We start from the raw sequence: 19073 nt of genomic DNA, 5'->3' as shown, positions 1-19073 counted from the left end.
TATTTCAACTGAATACTAAATGATATAACATACCTGCTCTCACCACAGGTTGTTCATCAGATTTATTAGGAGCTGTAAAGGCTGTAAAATTGCAACTGTGTGTGTCTCCTCCAACCAATGACATTGCACCATGCAGAGCCCACGGGTACAGGGAACAGCTATCAAGTATACGGTAACCCAGCTTCACTCCTGGTAGCAGGGTGTTGTTTCGATTGATTTCCTCCACAGCAAACACCATAGCATACGAGTATTTTAACGGCTCCAGTTCTAAACTAAGCCCATAAGAGAAAGAGACCGACAGAATGTATTAACTTCAACAACAATCAGGACACAAGACTGGTGTAAAATCACGAACAAGCAACATAAATTAACTAGTGCAAAAACTTTTAAAATATTTTTTTTAAATAAGTGAGCTTATCAACTACTTTTCTTCTGGACATGTAATACAACCTTGAAATTATCAGAAACATTGTAAGAATTCCTGAATCCTGGATTTTGTAGAATTACATTTTTCTACGAAAAAAAAACTCAAAAGTACAATGTACAGTCACATAATGAACTACTTAATAACCCACCAAACATTTAACAAAACTACATGTAGTTATTAAGCTCACCCAGTACAAGATTCGTAATGTGGTTTCTTGAAGTAGTCCTCATCTACAGCTGAAGGTATGTAATACAGGTTAAAAAGTCCACCTGTTATCACATCTCCATGCTGGAAGAGACTCTTATCACTCGGTGCACACAAGTGGGTAACAAACACGGTAACCTTTTTAACAAATGTCAGAATATGCATAAACTGGAAGTGCAATTAGCTCAGTTAATGCAAAAGTACGTACATCCAACTTAACTCATCAAAAATAAGAATACAGTTCAAAATTTTAAGATCAGTTCAACATTTTGTGTCACTACATTAAATCCAATTTTACTTCAATGTCATATCAGCTTCATTTCATTTTTTTTATACTTATCTAAAAGCTCCTATCAAAAGGTTAATAGCCAACTGAAATTTGTATATTGACTTTGACATACCCCCCATCCGATTCTTAACTAGGGATGTCTTGACATGAATATTTATAATATTTACAAGGCCTCTCTCAAGTAGCTAAACTACGACACAAGCAGCACTTAACAAGAGAGGCTTCCTCTCCAGAGTGATGGTGGTGGGGGAAAAAACACTGCTAACAAGTGATTAGCGGACATGATGCAGTAGGGAAAAGCCTCAAGGCAGTCTAAATTGTAAATAAATCTGCTTGAACATGTTAAGAAAACATGCAGCTTCACTATAACTATCCCAAAACTTTTTAATCTAGCCCAATTTTAATTCCATGAACTTTTCAAGTAAAAAAGCATACTATATTGATGGCATTATCCCTGTCGCTAACTGTCAGCTGCCAATTATGTTTTGGATCTCATCAAAACTTTTAGCTTAGTTAAGTAAATAAGTTCCAGTCATTTCAGGACACTTAAAAAGAAGTGTGTGCAGTACATGTTTACATTAAAATATACTATGTTCTTCATACAAAAATAGGTTTCTTATTTATTTGATTTGTAACAGGAATTATTTAAGACTCCAAACAACAACAACATTCACATGTTCTGAATTATTGGTTCGCACCTGTTGGGACCAGCCATGTGTTGGAAAGACCCAAGCCCGTATCCCCATAAAGATGCCTGAATTGAGTACATTAGGAGGGAAACAAAAAAGGACATGCAAAAACAGTGATTCCCCACATCCCCTGTAGCAACTCACACCTAAGGTGTAAAGTGTGGGGGAACCTGGAACCTGTTAAAATTGGTTGATCAACCTTCAACAAATTGAACAGCAGATTAAACTTTGAATCAATTACCAGGAGAGTGATCCCAAGTAAGAGGCTTTTTTCTTGGCAGAAATAGCTTTAGGAAATGTTTCTTCAATAACAATTGATAATTGTGCTTTATCATCTGTTGTAAGCTGCTGCATTTGTTTTGTTGTTGCTGAACCATCATGTTCACCTCTGTGTTTATTCAATCTGCTGTCTCAGCTTACTATCAGTAAACTGCCTTCAAAATCAGAAAGACCACTGTACCTGCTGGTAAATCAAAGTTCGACCACTGCCTTTCTGGTGTTTAAATTATAGTTACTGAACTGATCACAAAGAGTTCAAGCTGCTACAGGCCAAGCCACACGGCTCCCTCTGTCTCTATCTGTCTCTCTTATTCCCCCAATTTTCTCTCTCTCTCTCTCTCACACACACACACAAGCACGTATGCCACGTATGTTCATTTGTTTGTAGATATACTTTTTTTGCTGTATTTTAGTTTGTAATAGTTATTTTTTTAATTGAGTTTCATTGATTGCAGTTGATGTTGCCTTGTTAAATAAATTATATTATAATTTATATTTAAAAGGCAGTTGTCTTCGATTACTGGTGTATGTGCATTGTGATAACAGATGGGTGCAAGGGCTAGTGTACGGATTCACGCCTTCCATTTATTTGAATACAGATACTTAAATATTAATAATGTAGATATTTAACTAATTACAATTAAGTATGATTTGTGTTATCTGGCTGTTATTCCCTGATTCCAGGAGGGTGCCCCATTGTTATTAAATGAAAATCATAATTTTATTAATTTATATTAATAATGGATTAATCCTCATTATTCATATTAATAATTAAATTATAGCCAAAATTACTTCATAATACCCCAACATAATTGGTGCCCCGTGTGAGGCCCACTATAAACCAACCTCATCACATTGTTTGTGCTAGGTAAAGTACTTATTTATTTATTTTTGAGAATGTACTTTCAAGCAAAGTATACATTATGTTGTGGTTTAGTTTGTGTTATGTGTTGTTGATGAGTTGGGTAGTATAATTACTTTGTGTTGTCCTTTTGTTGTTTGAGACAACAATTTAGCCATTTTTACAGTTGAGACAGTATCCAATGCACAGAGTAGCCAGCTGTCTGACAGGTGTGAGTTTCCCAAATCATCAGAGGTCTTGAGGTGTTTCCAGGATAGAGTGCAGTGACAAGTTTAAAACTTAGACCAGATTTGCTCTCCTGTGGATTTTAGATTTTTTTTTAGCTAAGCAGCTTCACTAAAAGTCATTATGAGCCACTGGGGTTCCATTTTACCAGGTAAAATTTGTGCCAAGACCCTAGGTGAGCCAGGAGCTGAGACTCCCTTTGAAAAAGACCCTGCAACACTGCAAGAAACAGTTGCTGGTGTGATCCATATATCCTTAGAGGAGATTAACAACCTCAATAGCTATTCAATTAGCATTTGTGATAAATACAAATAAAGGAGCTAGTTGATCATATCAATCATCAAACTAGGAAATCCAAAGCATGATCCTGGATGTTGTTGGGAAGCTCCTCCTTCTTGCTCAACATATGTCCTTTCTGCAGCTAAGCCAGCTGCAAGTAGAAAAAGGAACTCTGCAGGAAAAGAACAAAAGCCTGGAGAACAGTTCAAACCCTGTAGGATGAGGTCCGATCCCTACAGACAGAAAATGAAGTCGGTCATCAGCACACTTCCAATCTGCCAGGCAGAAAGTGAAACATGTTGGAATTGATTCAGGGAGCAGAGGTTAGCATAGAGCAATATATGTCATCAGGATATGGCTTTGATCTTGAACCAAGCCCCTTTAAAGATATACTGTTATATACTATTTTAGCCATTGTATGCAATTCACAATAAAGAACAGCAAAAAGGCTATAAAATGTAAAATCCCAAAGAAGTTTGTGTTGATCCAGTAAGTGATCTATTATCTATTACATATCTGGAATCAGTCACTGTGTAGAATCCCTCCTCTGATAAAGGAAGCTGCCTATGTCAATGTACATTTTAATCAGTGTATCACAAGAAATGAAACAGGCTTGCGTTAAATAATATGAACATATCTCAAACTAACATCAGTAGGCCTATATTATTTATGATCTAAAGAGGTATATAAACAAGCAGTAGTTAAAGTAATCTGTCATTGATGTGATTTTAATGTTATGCTTTATTATTGAAACAATTCAGAAGAACATTTTTTAAGAGCAATTATATTTAGTGTAATTGTGTAAATAGGAACCTGTGACAGTAAATGCTCTGAAACAAATAGGTGTTACTTGTTATGTTTACAATGATGGGATTGAAAAAAGTCAGTATATAATGTTAAATCATCAAATCTGTTTAATTAAACAAGTAAACAGTGTTTAATTTAAGATTTAATCAAATCTAAGACTTGAACACAAAAAATATTACAGCAAACAGTAAAAGAAAAATCCGGACTCACCAGTTAAATCTAGAAAACTAAAAGAGAGGAAACACATAAATTTTGACTAAACATGCACGGGTTGATTACTAACTATTAATGCATTCTATTCAGTTTGTTACTAATGATATATTTCTGTCTGATCTGTTTTTGGAATCAGGACATTACCCTAGGATTGGAAGACCAAAGGGCTCGCCCCACAGAGAAACATCTAACTTCCAATTAAGGGTCTATGTTTACATTTAAGCCAGATCAACTATCTGACCATTAGCTGTTTCTTTGTGTTTTTCTCTGGCCTCAAAAGAATAATGAAACATTTGGGGGCAAATATGCAAAGCAGTAAACCATAGCTGGAGGCCAAGATGGCAAAGACTTCTACAGCCACAACATATTTTCTAGGAGAGCTAACATAAGCAGGAACAAAAGCTACCCATACTGCACAGAATATCAGCATGCTGAAGGTGATCAGTTTGGCCTCATTGAAGTTGTCAGGAAGATTCCGAGCGAGAAAAGCCAAGAGGAGGCAGGTGCAGGCCAGCAGGCCAATGTAGCCAAGAACCAGAGAGAAGCCCACCAGGGAACCCATGGCACACTCTAGTGTGACCTTTGATCCTTGGAAACCAAGATCACGTTGAGGCACTGGAGGACTGATGGACAACCATGTGGCACAGATAATAACCTGAAAGAAAGGAAACACATTTCAGTGTTATACATATATACTTCAAAAGTAAATGATTACTAATGCATATTAATTCAAATGTTATATTCATTTAATTAAGAAAATGCTACCAAACCATACCTGTATACAGGTGAAGAGAAAGACACTCCCTCTCTGTTGAACAGGACCAAACCACTTCATTAAAGTTTCAGCACCAGGCCGAGCTGAGCGGAAAACAGCAAGCACTACGAGGGTTTTAACCAGAAGGCAGGAAACACAAAGTACAAAGCTGATCCCAAAGGCTGCCTGCTGAAACCGACAGGACCAGACTGATGGACGACCAATGAACACCAGTGAGCACAGGAAACAAAGCTTCAGGGACAGAAGAAGCAGGAAGCTGAGTTCTGAATTGTTGGCTCGTACCTAATAAAGAGTTGAGATGTTTTTGTAACAACTAAGGATGTTGAAAATACAAAGTATTCTCCATTACATGAAACTGTGATCTTACCATGGGTGTTTGGCGGTTGCAAAAAAATAGAACAAACACAGCTGTTGTCACCACAACACCGGATGCAGCCACTGTTGTCAGAGTGATGCCCAGTGTTTCGTTAAAGGAAAGGAAGTCCAACTGACGAGGGACGCAGGCAGTTTGCTCAACATTGGACCAGAACTCAGATGGACATCGCTCACAATTAAGAGAACCTGGAAGAAAAAAAAGCTAATGAAACACAAAGAATCAAAGAAAGTTTGCAACACAAGTTTGTGTCAAATTTAGGGCAGATTTCCTCACCAGTGTCATTGCTTATTTCCCCCTCAGTGCATTGGATACAGTCAAAGCAGCAGAGAGGCTCTCCTTTCCTGTTGGCCTTTCGGGTACCTGGGGGGCAGCGCTCACTGCACACTGAAAAAGGAACCTTGACAAAAAACTTTATTTTAAAAATATATATATTCTCAATGGTACAAATGCATAAACTGACTATGAGATTCATTTCAACAGAAAATTTGTAAGTAAACTTTAGACAACTTGTTGCTCCGTGACAACCTGACTGGATCCTGAGCTCCACTGCACAGCTGACTCATTAAGATGGATGTTAAACCCATCCACACGACCAACCAAGACAAGTTTGAGTTGCCCCTCTGGTTGTTTCTGCCAATTGACAAGGTCATACATTGCTGGAATGTCAGCACCTTGGAAGTAAAACCTTTCACCATGTGGTGTGGTGATGTTCACTTTGTTCAATTCCTGTAACAGCTGAAAATATCAAGTGTTGAAGAAACGGTTAAAAACGTTGTGAATTATTAGGTGAATTATAAGATGGTACAATGATAGAAGTTTTCACCTCTATGTGTTTGATGTTTTTCTGAAAGGTGCATGTATGGGTATTACAGGAGAGAAGGCTATGAAGGGCATGGGCAGCAGCATAAACAGCAAGGTAGACATTATATGCCACCCTTAGCTGAGAGGTATCAGTAAAGTGATTTTCCACGTTCTCCAGGGACTCTGTTCCACTGCAGAGTGGTGGTGAAATTTTCTGAGGAGGAACGTTATCAGTTGAGGAAGCAGAAACATTTGTGAGGTAGTCAGACCTTGGCATGAGGGGTGAAGAGAAATAGGAAGAAAGAGGACTGCATCCAAATTCCTTTTGCCAGAATTCTCTTAAGAAAACATCATTAGGACGACGAATTGGATGCAAACTTCTGAGATAATTTTCAAATCCAGGTATAGTTGAACTACGAATGGCCACACCAAGAACACCATTTGTTACTTTAGAGATGGTTTGATCTTGGAGAAGATCATCACTGGTACTCCAAGCCTCACTTGCCAGGAACTGTCTGTCAGTCACCTACGAATGACATTATTTTTATAATATATATATATGTATATATATATATCTTTGTTTTTAAAATAAACCTTTTCAAAAAACACATTTCCATGCTGTCTGCCCACATTTCTCTTGGCCAGTTCCAGAAGCAGTTTCTTTACTTCAGTATACCAGCAGAAGATCAGAATCACCCTTGCAGTCGAATCTTGAATTGTGAGTGCTGCACGTTTTGTATCAGCCATAATAGTTTCTTTCTTGAGGGTCTCAATGAATTCCAAACACACTCCTTTCCCAAAAATCTCTTTCTGGAATACCTGAAATATAAATATTCCAAATATGTTTTTACATACTGTGTATGCCAACTGTGCTTTAAATAAGATACGTGATAGAGTATTTATAGCAATGCATAGTGCAATAACACAAAGACATACTGTGCACCTGTATTGCAAGCTGACCATAATCATTGTTTTCCACCACTGCTCCTATCCATGTCCAGTGAAAGCGAATGGCCAATTGTGCCATGGCCCAAGCTTGGTAAACATCACTGGGAATTGTTCTGAAGAAAGTAGGATATTTAAGCCTGTCACTAAGGCAGGGGCAGCTTGCAAGGTAGCTGATCTAAACAAAAGACACAAATGTTGATTTTTTTTTTTTTCTTTTCACAAGAAAGATTCCATTTTAATTTCCTATCAGAATCTTTATGTAGATTGTGTAAACATAGGATTATGAAGAGGTTTATTTTTGAGGTAATGAAACTTACAACTGGTACATAGAGAGGCCCCAGGGTGCTGGACATCATTATGCCTGTTGTAGAGGATGCAGCACCAATGATCATCGGTACAGGCAGACCACCTTAATGCATTTGGGCTCATGATTACATAGGGAAGCATTATTTACCACATTTAATCATGTTTTGGTTTTGTGGAGGTAAGATATTTCAACTGAATACTAAATGATATCACGTACCTGCTCTCACTACAGGTTGCTCATTAGATTCAATAGGACCTGCAAAGGCTGTAAAGTTGCAGCTGTGTGTGTCTCCTCCAACCAATGACATTGCACCTAGCAGAGCCCACGGGTACAGGGAACAGCTATCAAGTATACGGTAACCCAGCTTCACTCCTGGTAGCAGGGTGTTGTTTCGATTGATTTCCTCCACAGCAAACACCATAGCATAAGAGTATTTTAACGGCTCCAGTTCTAAGCTGAGAACATAAGAGAGAGAGGAGAGCAGAATGTATTAACTTCAACAACAATCAGGACACAAGGCTGTCTAAAAACATGAACAAGCAACATGAATTAACTAGGGTAAAATCTATTAAAGTAATTGTAAAATAATTAAAATGAGCTCTTCAACTATTGTAACAGGTGCTAAAACTTTTAAAGTATCACAAACATTGCATTGATTGCTGGATCTGCAGAATTAAATTTGTCTGCAGACTAAAATAAGACTCCGGGAAAGAATGTAAAAAAAATACAATGTGCAGTCACATAATGAATACTCAGTAACCCGGCCAAACATTTAACAAAACTATATGTAGTTATTAAGCTCACCCAGTACAAGGTTCATAATGTGGTTTCTTTGTGTAGTCCTCATCTACAGTTGAAGGTATGTGATACAGGTTAAAAAGTCCACCGATAATCAAATCTCCATCCTGGATTAGGCTCTTATCAGTCGGTGCACCCCAGTGGGAGCACACTGTGGCCTGAACCACATTCAGTCCTGTCTGTTGGCCCACTGCACTGAGAAGAAGAAGGCTGGAAAAATAAAAAATTCTGGACATCAAACACATTCAATGATTTTTAACAAATGTCAAAATATGCATAAACTGGAAGTGTAATTGGTGAATCAAACAATCAGTGAATGCAAAAGTACTAACATCCAACATGGTTCATCAAAAATAAAGATATAGTACATTTTAAGGTTTTTTAAATGGCAAGAAATGTCATGGATCCAATTTTACTTCGCTGTCATATCAGTTTAATTTCAGTTTCTTGCACAGAGAAAGGGCACTACATACAAAAGCATGTTTTACTTGTCTAAAAGCTCATATCAAAAGATTAATAGCCAACTTAAATTTGGTCCCGACATTAACATACCGCCCCTCCAAATCTAAACTAGGGATGTCTTGATGTGCATATTTATAATATGTACAAAGCCTCTTGCAAGTAAGTAAACTATGACACAAGCAGCACACCACAAAGGAGGATTCCTCTCCAGAGTGATGGTGGGGAAAAAACACTGCTAACAAGTGATTAGCAGATATGATGCAGTAGGGAAAAGCCTCCAGGCAGCCTAAACTGTAAATAAATCTGCTTGAACATGTTCAGATAACACGCAGCTTGTAGCTACCCAAAAACCTTTCAATCTAGCCTATTTTTAATTCCTTGAACATTTTGAGTGAAAAAGCATATTAATGGCATTATCTCTGTCCATTGCCAATTATGTTTTGGATCTCCTCAAAACTTTTAGCTAAGTGTAAGTAAGTTTGAGTAATTTCAGGATACTTAAAAAGAAGTGTGTGCAGTACATGTTTACATTAAAATATACCATGTTCTTCATACAAAAGTATGTTTCTTATTTATTTGATTTGTAACAGGAATTATTTAAGACTCCAAACAATAACAACATTCACATGTTCTGAATTATTGGCTCGCACCTGTTGGGACCAGCCATGTGTTGGAAAGACTCAGGCCCGTATCCCCAAAAAGATGCCTGAATTGAGTACATTAGGAGGGAAACAAAAAAGGACAAACAAAAACAGTGATTCCCCAGATCCCCCGTAGCAACTCACATCTAATGTGTAAAGTGTGGGGGAACCTGGAAACTGTTGAAATTGGTTGCTCAACCTTCAACAAATTGAACAGCAGATTAAACTTTGCATCAATTACCAGGAGAGTGATCCCAAGTAAGAGGCTTTTTTCTTGGCAGAAATAGCTTTAGGAAATGTTTCTTCAATAACAATTGATAAATGTGCTTTATCATCTGTTGTAAGCTGCTGCATTTGTTTTATTGTTGCTGAACCATCATGTTCACCTGTGTATTTATTCAATCTGCTGTCTCAGCTTACTATCAGTAAACTGCCTTCAAAATCAGAAAGATCCAATGCCTTTCTGGTGCTTAAATTATAGTTACTGAACTGATCACAGAGAGTTCAAGCTGTTACATGCCAAGCCACTCTCTCTCTCTGTCTCTCTTCCCCCAATTTTCTCTCTCTCTCTCTCTCTTACACACACACGCACGTATGCCATGTATGTTCATTTGTTTGTAGATATAATTTTTTTGCTGTATTTTAGTTTATAATAGTTATTTTTTTAATTGAGTTTCATTGATTGCAGTTCATGTTGCCTTGTTAAATAAATTATATTATAATTTATATTTAAAAGGCAGTTGTCTTTGATTACTGGTGTATGTGCATTGTGATAACAGATGGGTGCAAGGGCTAGTATACAGATTCACGCCTTCCATTTATTTGAATACAAATACTTGTTAAATATTAATAATGTAGATATTTAACTAATTATAATTAAGTATGATTTGTGTTATCTGGCTGTTATTCCCTGATTCTAGGAGGGTGCCCCATTGTTATTAATTGAAAATCATGATTTTATTAATTTATATTAATAATGGATTAATCCTCATTATTCATATTAATAATTAAATTATATCCAAAATGACTTCATAATACCCCAACATAATTGGTGCCCCATGTGAGGCCCACTATAAACCACCCTCATCGCATTGTTTGTGCTAGGTAAAGTACTTATTTATTTATTTTTGAGAATGTACTTTCAAGCAAAGTATACATTACGTTGTGGTTTAGTTTGTGTTGTGTGTTGTTGGTGGGTTGGGTAGTATAATTACTTTGTGTTGTCCTTTTGTTGTTTGAGACAACAATTTAGCCATTTGTACAGTTGAGATAGTAACCAATGCACAGAGTAGCCAGCTGTCTGAGAGGTGTGAGTTTCCCAAATCATCAGAGGTCTTGAGGTGTTTCCAGGATAGAGTGCAGTGACAAGTTTAAAACTTAGACCAGATTTGCTCTCCTGTGGATTTTAGATTTTTTTTTTAGCTATGCAGCTTCACTAAAAGTCATTATGAGCCACTGAGGTTCCATTTCACCAGGTAAAATTTGTGCCAAGACCCCAGGTGAGCCAGGAGCTGAGACTCCCTTTGAAAAGGACCATGCAGCACTACAAGAAACAGTTGCTGGTGTGATCCCTCTATCCTTAGAGGAGATTAACAACCGCAATAGCTATTCAATTAGCATTTGTGATAAATAAAAATAAAGGAGCTAGTTGATCATATCAATCATCAAACTAGGAAACCCAAAGCATGATCCTGGATGTTGTTGGGAAGCTCCTCCTTCTTGCTCAACATATGTCCTTACTGCAGCTAAGCCAGCTGCAAGTAGAAAAAGGAACTCTGCAGGAAAAGAACAAAAGCCTGGAGAACAGTTCAAACCCTGCAGGATGAGATCCGATCCCTACAGACAGAAAATGAAGTCGGTCATCAGCACACTTCCAATCTGCCAGGCAGAAAGTGCTGGACTTGGTGGAATTGATTCAGGGAGCAGAGGTTAGCATAGAGCAATATATGTCATCAGGATATGGCTTTGATCTTGAACCAAGCCCCTTTAAAGATATACTGTTATATACTATTTTAGCCATTGTATGCAATTCACAATGAAGAACAGCAAACAGGCTATCAAATGTAAAATCCCAATGAAGTTCTTATTGATCCAGTAAGTGATCTATTATCTATTACATATCTGGAATCAGTCACTGTGTAGAATCCCTCCTCTGATAAAGGAAGCTGCCTATGTCAATGTACATTTTAATCAGTGTATCACAAGAAATTAAATTGGACATGACAGGCTTGGGTTAAATAATATTAACATATGTTATAATTTATTATTGAAACAATTCAGAAGAAAACTTTTTTTAAGAGCAATTATATTTAATGTAATTGTGTAAATAGGACCATGTGACAGTAAATGCTGTGAAACAAATGGGTGTTTCTTGTTATGTTTACAATGATGGGATTGAAAAAAGTCATTATATGATGTTAAATTATCAAATCTGTTTAATTAAACAAGTAAACAGTGTTTAATTTAAGATTTAATAAAATCTAAGAATTGAACACAAAAAATATTACAGCAAACAGTAAAAGAAAAATCCGGACTCACCAGTTAAATCTAGAAAACTAAAAGAGAGGAAATCACTTAAATTTTGACTGAACATGCACAGGTTGATTACTAACTATTATTGCATTCTATTCAGTTTGTTACTAATGATATATTTCTGTCTGCTCTGTTCTTGGAATCAGGACATTACCCTAGGATTGGAAGACCAATGGGCTCTCCCCACAGAGAAACATCTAACTTCCAATTAAGGGTCTATGTTTACATTTAAGCCAGATCAACTATCTTGCCATTAGCTGTTTCTTTGTGTTTTTCTCTGGCCTCAAAAGAATAATGAAACATTTGGGGGCAAATATGCAAAGCAGTAAACCATAGCTGGAGGCCAAGATGGAAAAGATTTCTACAGCGACAACATATTTTCCAGGAGAGCTAATATAAGCAGGAACAAAAGCTACCCATACTGCACAGAATATCAGCATGCTGAAGGTGATCAGTTTGGCCTCATTGAAGTTGTCAGGAAGATTCCGAGCGAGAAAAGCCAAGAGGAGGCAGGTGCAGGCCAGCAGGCCAATGTAGCCAAGAACCAGAGAGAAGCCCACCAGGGAACCCATGGCACACTCTAGTGTGACCTTTGATCCTTGGAAACCCAGATCACGTCGAGGCACTGGAGGACTGATGGACAACCATGTGGCACAGATAATAACCTGAAAGAAAGGAAACACATTTCAGTGTTATACTTATATACTTAAAAAGTAATTAATTACTAATGCATATTAATTAAATTGTTATATTCATTTAATTAAGAAAATGCTACCAAACCACACCTGTATACAGGTGAAGAGAAAGACACTCCCTCTCTGTTGAACAGGACCAAACCACTTCATCAAGGTTTCAGCACCAGGCCGAGCTGAGCGGAAAACAGCAAGCACTACGAGAGTTTTAACCAGAAGGCAGGAAACACAAAGTACAAAGCTGATCCCAAAGGCTGCCTGCTGAAACCGACAGGACCAGACTGATGGACGACCAATGAACACCAGTGAGCACAGGAAACAGAGCTTCAGTGACAGAAGAAGCAGGAAGCTGAGTTCTGAATTGTTGGCTCGTACCTAATAAAGAGTTGAGATGTTTTTGTAACAACTAAGGATGTTGAAAATACAAAGTATTCTCCATTACATGAAACTGTGATCTTACCATGGGTGTTTGGCGGTTGCAAAAAAATAGAACAAACACAGCTGTTGTCACCACAACACCGGATGCAGCCACTGTTGTCAGAGTGATGCCCAATGTTTCGTTAAAGGAAAGGAAGTCCAACTGACGAGGGACACAGGCAGTTCGTTCAACATTGGACCAGAACTCAGATGGACATCCCTCACAATTAAGAGAACCTGGGAGAGAAAAAAGCTAATGAAACACAAAGAATCAAAGAAAGTTTGCAACACAAGTTTGTGTCAAATTTAGGGCAGATTTCCTCACCAGTTTCATTGCTTATTTCCCCCTCAGTGCATGGGATACAGTCAAAGCAGCAGAGAGGCTCTCCTTTCCTGTTGGCCTTTCGGGTACCTGGGGGGCAGCTCTCACTGCACACTGAAAAAGGAACCTTGACAAAAAACTTTAATTTAAAAATATATATATTCTCAATGGTACAAATGTATAAACTGACTATGAGATTAATTTCAACAGAAAATTTGTAAGTAGACTTTAGACAACTTGTTGCTCCGTGACAACCTGACTGGATCCTGAGCTCCACTTCACAGCTGACTCATTAAGATGGATGTTAAACCCATCCACACGACCAACCAAGACAAGTTTGAGTTGCCCCTCTGGTTGTTTCTGCCAATTGACGAGGTCATACATTGCTGCAATGTCAGCACCTTGGAAGTAAAACCTTTCCCCATGTGGTGTGGTGATGTTCACTTTGTTCAATTCCTGTAACAGCTGAAAATATCAAGTGTTGAAGAAATGGTTAAAAACGTTGTGAATTATAAGGTGAATTATAAGATGGTACATTGATATAAGTTTTCACCTCTATGTGTTTGATGTTTTTCTGAAAGGTGCATGTATGGGTATTACAGGAGAGAAGGCTATGGAGGGCATGGGCAGCAGCATAAATGGCAAGGTAGACATTATATGCCACCCTTAGCTGAGAGGTATCAGTAAAGTGATTTTCCACGTTCTCCAGGGACTCTGTTCCACTGCAGAGTGGTGGTGGAATTTTCTGAGGAGGAACATTATCAGTTGAGGAAGCAGAAACATTTGTGAGGTAGTCAGACCTTGGAATTAGGGGTGAAGAGAAATAGGAAGAAAGAGGACTGCATCCAAATTCCTTTTGCCAGAATTCTCTTAAGAAAACATCATTAGGACGACGAATTGGATGCAAACTTCTGAGATAATTTTCAAATCCAGGTATAGTTGAACTACGAATGGCCACACCAAGAACACCATTTGTTACTTTAGAGATGGTTTGATCTTGGAGAAGATCATCACTGGTACTCCAAGCCTCACTTGCCAGGAACTGTCTGTCAGTCACCTACGAATGACATTATTTTTATAATATATATATATATATATATGTATATATAGCTTTGTTTTTTAAATAAACCTTTTCAAAAAACACATTTCCATGCTGTCTGCCCACATTTCTCTTGGCCAGTTCCAGAAGCAGTTTCTTTACTTCAGTATACCAGCAGAAGATCAGAATCACCCTCGCAGTCGAAGCTTGAATTGTGAGTGCTACACGTTTTGCATCAGTCATAATAGTTTCTGCCTTGAGGGTCTCAATGAATTCCAAACACACTCCTTTCCCAAAAATCTCTTTCTGGAATACCTGAAATATAAATATTCCAAATATGTTTTTACATACTGTGTATGCCAACTGTGCTTTAAATGAGATACATGAGAGTATTTATAGCAATGCATAGTTCAATAACACAAAGACATACTGTGCACCTGTATTGCAAGCTGACCATAATCATTGTTTGACACCACTGCTCCTATCCATGTCCAGTGGAAGCGAATGGCCAATTGTGCCATGGCCCAAGCTTGGTAAACATCACTGGGAATTGTTCTGAAGAAATTAGGATATTTAAGCCTGTCACTAAGGCAGGGGCAGCTTGCAAGGTAGCTGATCTAAAAGAAAGACACACAAATGTTGATTTTTTCTTTTTACAATAAAGATTCCATTTTAATTTCCTATCAGAATCTTTATGTAGATTGTGTAAACATAGGATTATGAAGAGGTTTATTTTTGAGGTAATGAAACTTACAACTGGTACATAGAGAGGCCCCAGGGTGCTGGACATCATTATGCCTGTTGTAGAGGATGCAGCACCAATGATCATCGTTACAGGCAGACCACCTTAATGCATTTGGGCTCATGATTACATAGGGAAGCATTATTTACCACATTTAATCATGTTTTGGTTTTGTGGAGGTAAGATATTTCAACTGAATACTAAATGATATCACTTACCTGCTCTCACTACAGGTTGTTCATTAGATTCAATAGGACCTGCAAAGGCTGTAAAGTTGCATCTGTGTGTGTCTCCTCCAACCAATGACATTGCACCTTGCAGAGCCCACGGGTACAGGGAACAGCTATCAAGTATATGGTAACCCAGCTTCACTCCTGGTAGCAGGGTGTTGTTTCGATTAATTTCCTCCACAGCAAACACCATAGCATAAGAGTATTTTAACGGCTCCAGTTCTAAGCTGAGAACATAAGAGAGAGAGGAGAGCAGAATGTATTAACTTCAACAACAATCAGGACACAAGGCTGTCTAAAAACATGAACAAGCAACATGAATTAACTAGGGTAAAATCTATTAAAGTAATTGTAAAATAATTAAAGTGAGCTCATCAACGATTGTAACAGGTGATAAAACTTTTAAAGTATCACAAACATTGCATTAATTGCTGGATCTGCAGAATTAAATTTGTCTGCAGACTAAAATAAGACTCCGGGAAAAAATGTAAAAAATACAATGTGCAGTCACATAATGAATACTCAATAACCCGCCAAACATTTAACAAAACTATATGTAATTATTAAGCTCACCCAGTACAAGGTTCATAATGTGGTTTCTTTGTGTAGTCCTCATCTACAGTTGAAGGTATGTGATACAGGTTAAAAAGTCCACCGATAATCAAATCTCCATCCTGGATTAGGCTCTTATCAGTCGGTGCACCCCAGTGGGAGCATACTGTGGCCTGAACCACATTCAGTCCTGTCTGTTGGCCCACTGCACTGAGAAGAAGAAGGCTGGAAAAACAAAAAATTCTGGACATCAAACACATTCAATGATTTTTAACAAATGTCAAAATATGCATAAACTGGAACTGCAATTAGTGAATCAAACAATCAGTGAATGCAAAAGTACTAACATCCAACATGGTTCATCAAAAATAAAAATACAGTGCATTTTAGGGTTTTTTAAATGGCAAGAAATGTTATAGATCCAATTTTACTTCACTGTCATATCATTTTAATTTCAGTTTCCTGCACAGAGAAAGGGCACTACATACAAAAGCATGTTTTACTTGTCTAAAAGCTCATATCAAAAGATTAATAGCCAACTTAAATTTGGTCCCGACATTAACATACCGCCCCTCCAAATCTAAACTAGGGATGTCTTGATGTGCATATTTATAATATGTACAAAGCCTCTTGCAAATAAGTAAACTATGACACAAGCAGCACACCACAAAGGAGGATTCCTCTCCAGAGTGATGGTGGGGAAAAAAACACTGCTAACAAGTGATTAGCAGATATGATGCAGTAGGGAAAAGCTTCCAGGCAGCGTAAACTGTAAATAAATCTCGTTGAACATGTTCAGATAACACGCAGCTTGTAGCTACCCAAAAACCTTTCAATCTAGCCTATTTTTAATTCCTTGAACATTTTGAGTGAAAAAGCATGTTAATGGCATTATCTCTGTCCATTGCCAATTATGTTTTGGATCCCCTCAAAACTTTTAGCTGAATATAATGAAGTTTGAGTAATTTCAGGATACTTAAAAAGAAGTGTGTGCAGTACATGTTTACATTAAAATATACTATGTTCTTCATACAAAAATAAGTTTCTTATTTATTTGATTTGTAACAGGAATTATTTAAGACTCCAAACAACAACAACATTCACATGTTCTGAATTATTGGTTCGCACCTGTTGGGACCAGCCATGTGTTGGACAGACCCAGGCCCGTATCCCCATAAAGATGCCTGAATTGAGTACATTAGGAGGGAAACAAAAAAGGACATGCAAAAACAGTGATTCCCCACATCCCCTGTAGCAACTCACACCTAAGGTGTAAAGTGTGGGGGAACCTGGAACCTGTTAAAATTGGTTGATCAACCTTCAACAAATTGAACAGCAGATTAAACTTTGCATCAATTACCAGGAGAGTGTTCCCAAGTAAGAGGCTTTTTTCTTGGCAGAAATAGCTTTAGGAAATGTTTCTTCAATAACAATTGACAAATGTGCTTTATCATCTGTTGTAAGCTGCTGCATTTGTTTCATTGTTGCTGAACCATCATGTTCACCTGTGTGTTTATTCAATCTGCTGTCTCAGCTTACTATCAGTAAACTGCCTTCAAAATCAGAAAGACCACTGTGCCTGCTGGTAAATCAAAGTTCGACCACTGTCTTTCTGGTGTTTAAATTATAGTTACTGAACTGATCACAGAGAGTTCAAGCTGCTACAGGCCAAGCCACACGGCTCCCTCTCTCTCTATCTGTCTCTCTTCTTCCTCCAATTTTCTCTCTCTCTCTCTCTCTCTCTCACACACACACACGCACGTATGCCACATATGTTCATTTGTTTGTAGATATCATTTTTTTGCTGTATTTTACATTATAATAGTTATATTTGTAATTGAGTTTCATTGATTGCAGTTGATGTTGTCTTGTTAAATAAATTATATTATAATTTATATTTAAAAGGTAGTTGTCTTTGATTACTGGTGTATGTGCATTGTGATAACAGATGGGTGCAAGGGCTAGTATACGGATTCACGCCTTCCATTTATTTGAATACAGATACTTGTTAAATATTAATAATGTAGATATTTAACTAATTACAATTAAGTATGATTTGTGTTATCTGGCCGTTATTCCCTGATTCCAGGAGGGTGCCCCATTGTTATTAATTGAAAATCATAATTTTATTAATTCATATTAATAATGGATTAATTCTCATTATTCATATTAATAATTAAATTATAGCCAAAATTACTTCATAATACCCCAACACAATTGGTTCCCCATGTGAGGCCCGCTATAAACCAGCCTCATCGCATTGTTTGTGCTAGGTAAAGTACTTATTTATTTATTTTTGAGAATGTACTTTCAAGCAAAGTATACATTACGTTGTGGTTTAGTTTGTGTTGTGTGTTGTTGGTGGGTTGGGTAGTATATTTACTTTGTGTTGTCCTTTTGTTGTTTGAGACAACAATTTAGCCGTTTGTACAGTTGAGATAGTGACCAATGCACAGAGTAGCCAGCTGTCTGACAGGTGTGAGTTTCCCAAATCATCAGAGGTCTTGAGGTGTTTCCAGGATAGAGCGCAGTGACAAGTTTAAAACTTGCTCTCCTGTGGATTTTAGATTTTGTTTTAGCTATGCAGCTTCACTGAAAGTCATTATGAGCCACTGGGGTTCCATTTAACCAGGTAAAATTTGTGCCAAGACCCTAGGTGAGCCAGGAGCTGAGACTCCCTTTGAAAAGGACCATGCAGCACTGCAAGAAACAGTTGCTGGTGTGATCCCTCTATCCTTAGAGGAGATTAACAACCGCAATAGCTATTCAATTAGCATTTGAGATAAATACAAATAAAGGAGCTAGTTGATCATATTAACCATCAAACTAGGAAACCCAAAGCATGATCCTGGATGTTGTTGGGAAGCTCCTTCTTCTTGCTCAACACATGTCCTTTCTGCAGCTAAGCCAGCTGCAAGTAGAAAAAGGAACTCTGCAGGAAAAGAACAAAAGCCTGGAGAACAGTTCAAACCCTGCAGGATGAGGTCCGATCCCTACAGACAGAAAATGAAGTCGGTCATCAGCACACTTCCAATCTGCCAGGCAGAAAGTGCTGAACTTGTTGGAATTGATTCAGGGAGCAGAGGTTAGCATAGAGCAATATATGTCATCAGGATATGGCTTTGATCTTGAACCAAGCCCCTTTAAAGATATACTGTTATATAC

The 19073-nt window shown here is 37.7% G+C and overlaps 2 protein-coding genes across 2 annotated transcripts; both read right to left on the bottom strand.

Moving 5' to 3' along the window:
* Positions 1-4359: 4359 nt before the first annotated feature.
* On the bottom strand, positions 4360-9408 carry LOC132979948 (extracellular calcium-sensing receptor-like). The gene is made up of 12 exons (XM_061045772.1): positions 9392-9408; positions 8286-8474; positions 7698-7936; positions 7492-7583; positions 7170-7349; positions 6857-7045; positions 6249-6752; positions 5951-6160; positions 5699-5822; positions 5417-5610; positions 5050-5331; positions 4360-4929 (listed from the first exon to the last, which is right to left on the bottom strand). Exons 1-12 carry the CDS (start codon positions 9406-9408, stop codon positions 4507-4509), a joined length of 2643 nt encoding a protein of 880 aa, XP_060901755.1. The 3' UTR covers positions 4360-4506.
* A 2501-nt stretch (positions 9409-11909) lies between these two features.
* LOC132979947 (extracellular calcium-sensing receptor-like) lies at positions 11910-17053 on the bottom strand. Its single transcript, XM_061045771.1, has 12 exons — positions 17037-17053; positions 15930-16133; positions 15405-15583; positions 15139-15230; positions 14822-15001; positions 14511-14699; positions 13899-14402; positions 13601-13810; positions 13349-13472; positions 13067-13260; positions 12700-12981; positions 11910-12579 (listed from the first exon to the last, which is right to left on the bottom strand). Exons 1-12 carry the CDS (start codon positions 17051-17053, stop codon positions 12157-12159), a joined length of 2598 nt encoding a protein of 865 aa, XP_060901754.1. The 3' UTR covers positions 11910-12156.
* Between the last annotated feature and the right edge of the window lie 2020 nt (positions 17054-19073).

Source organism: Labrus mixtus, chromosome 9 (assembly GCF_963584025.1).
Source record: "Labrus mixtus chromosome 9, fLabMix1.1, whole genome shotgun sequence".
Taxonomy (NCBI): Eukaryota; Metazoa; Chordata; class Actinopteri; order Labriformes; family Labridae; genus Labrus; species Labrus mixtus.
Note: the sequence above shows the minus strand (reverse complement) of the source record. Positions and strands in the feature narration are given on the sequence as shown.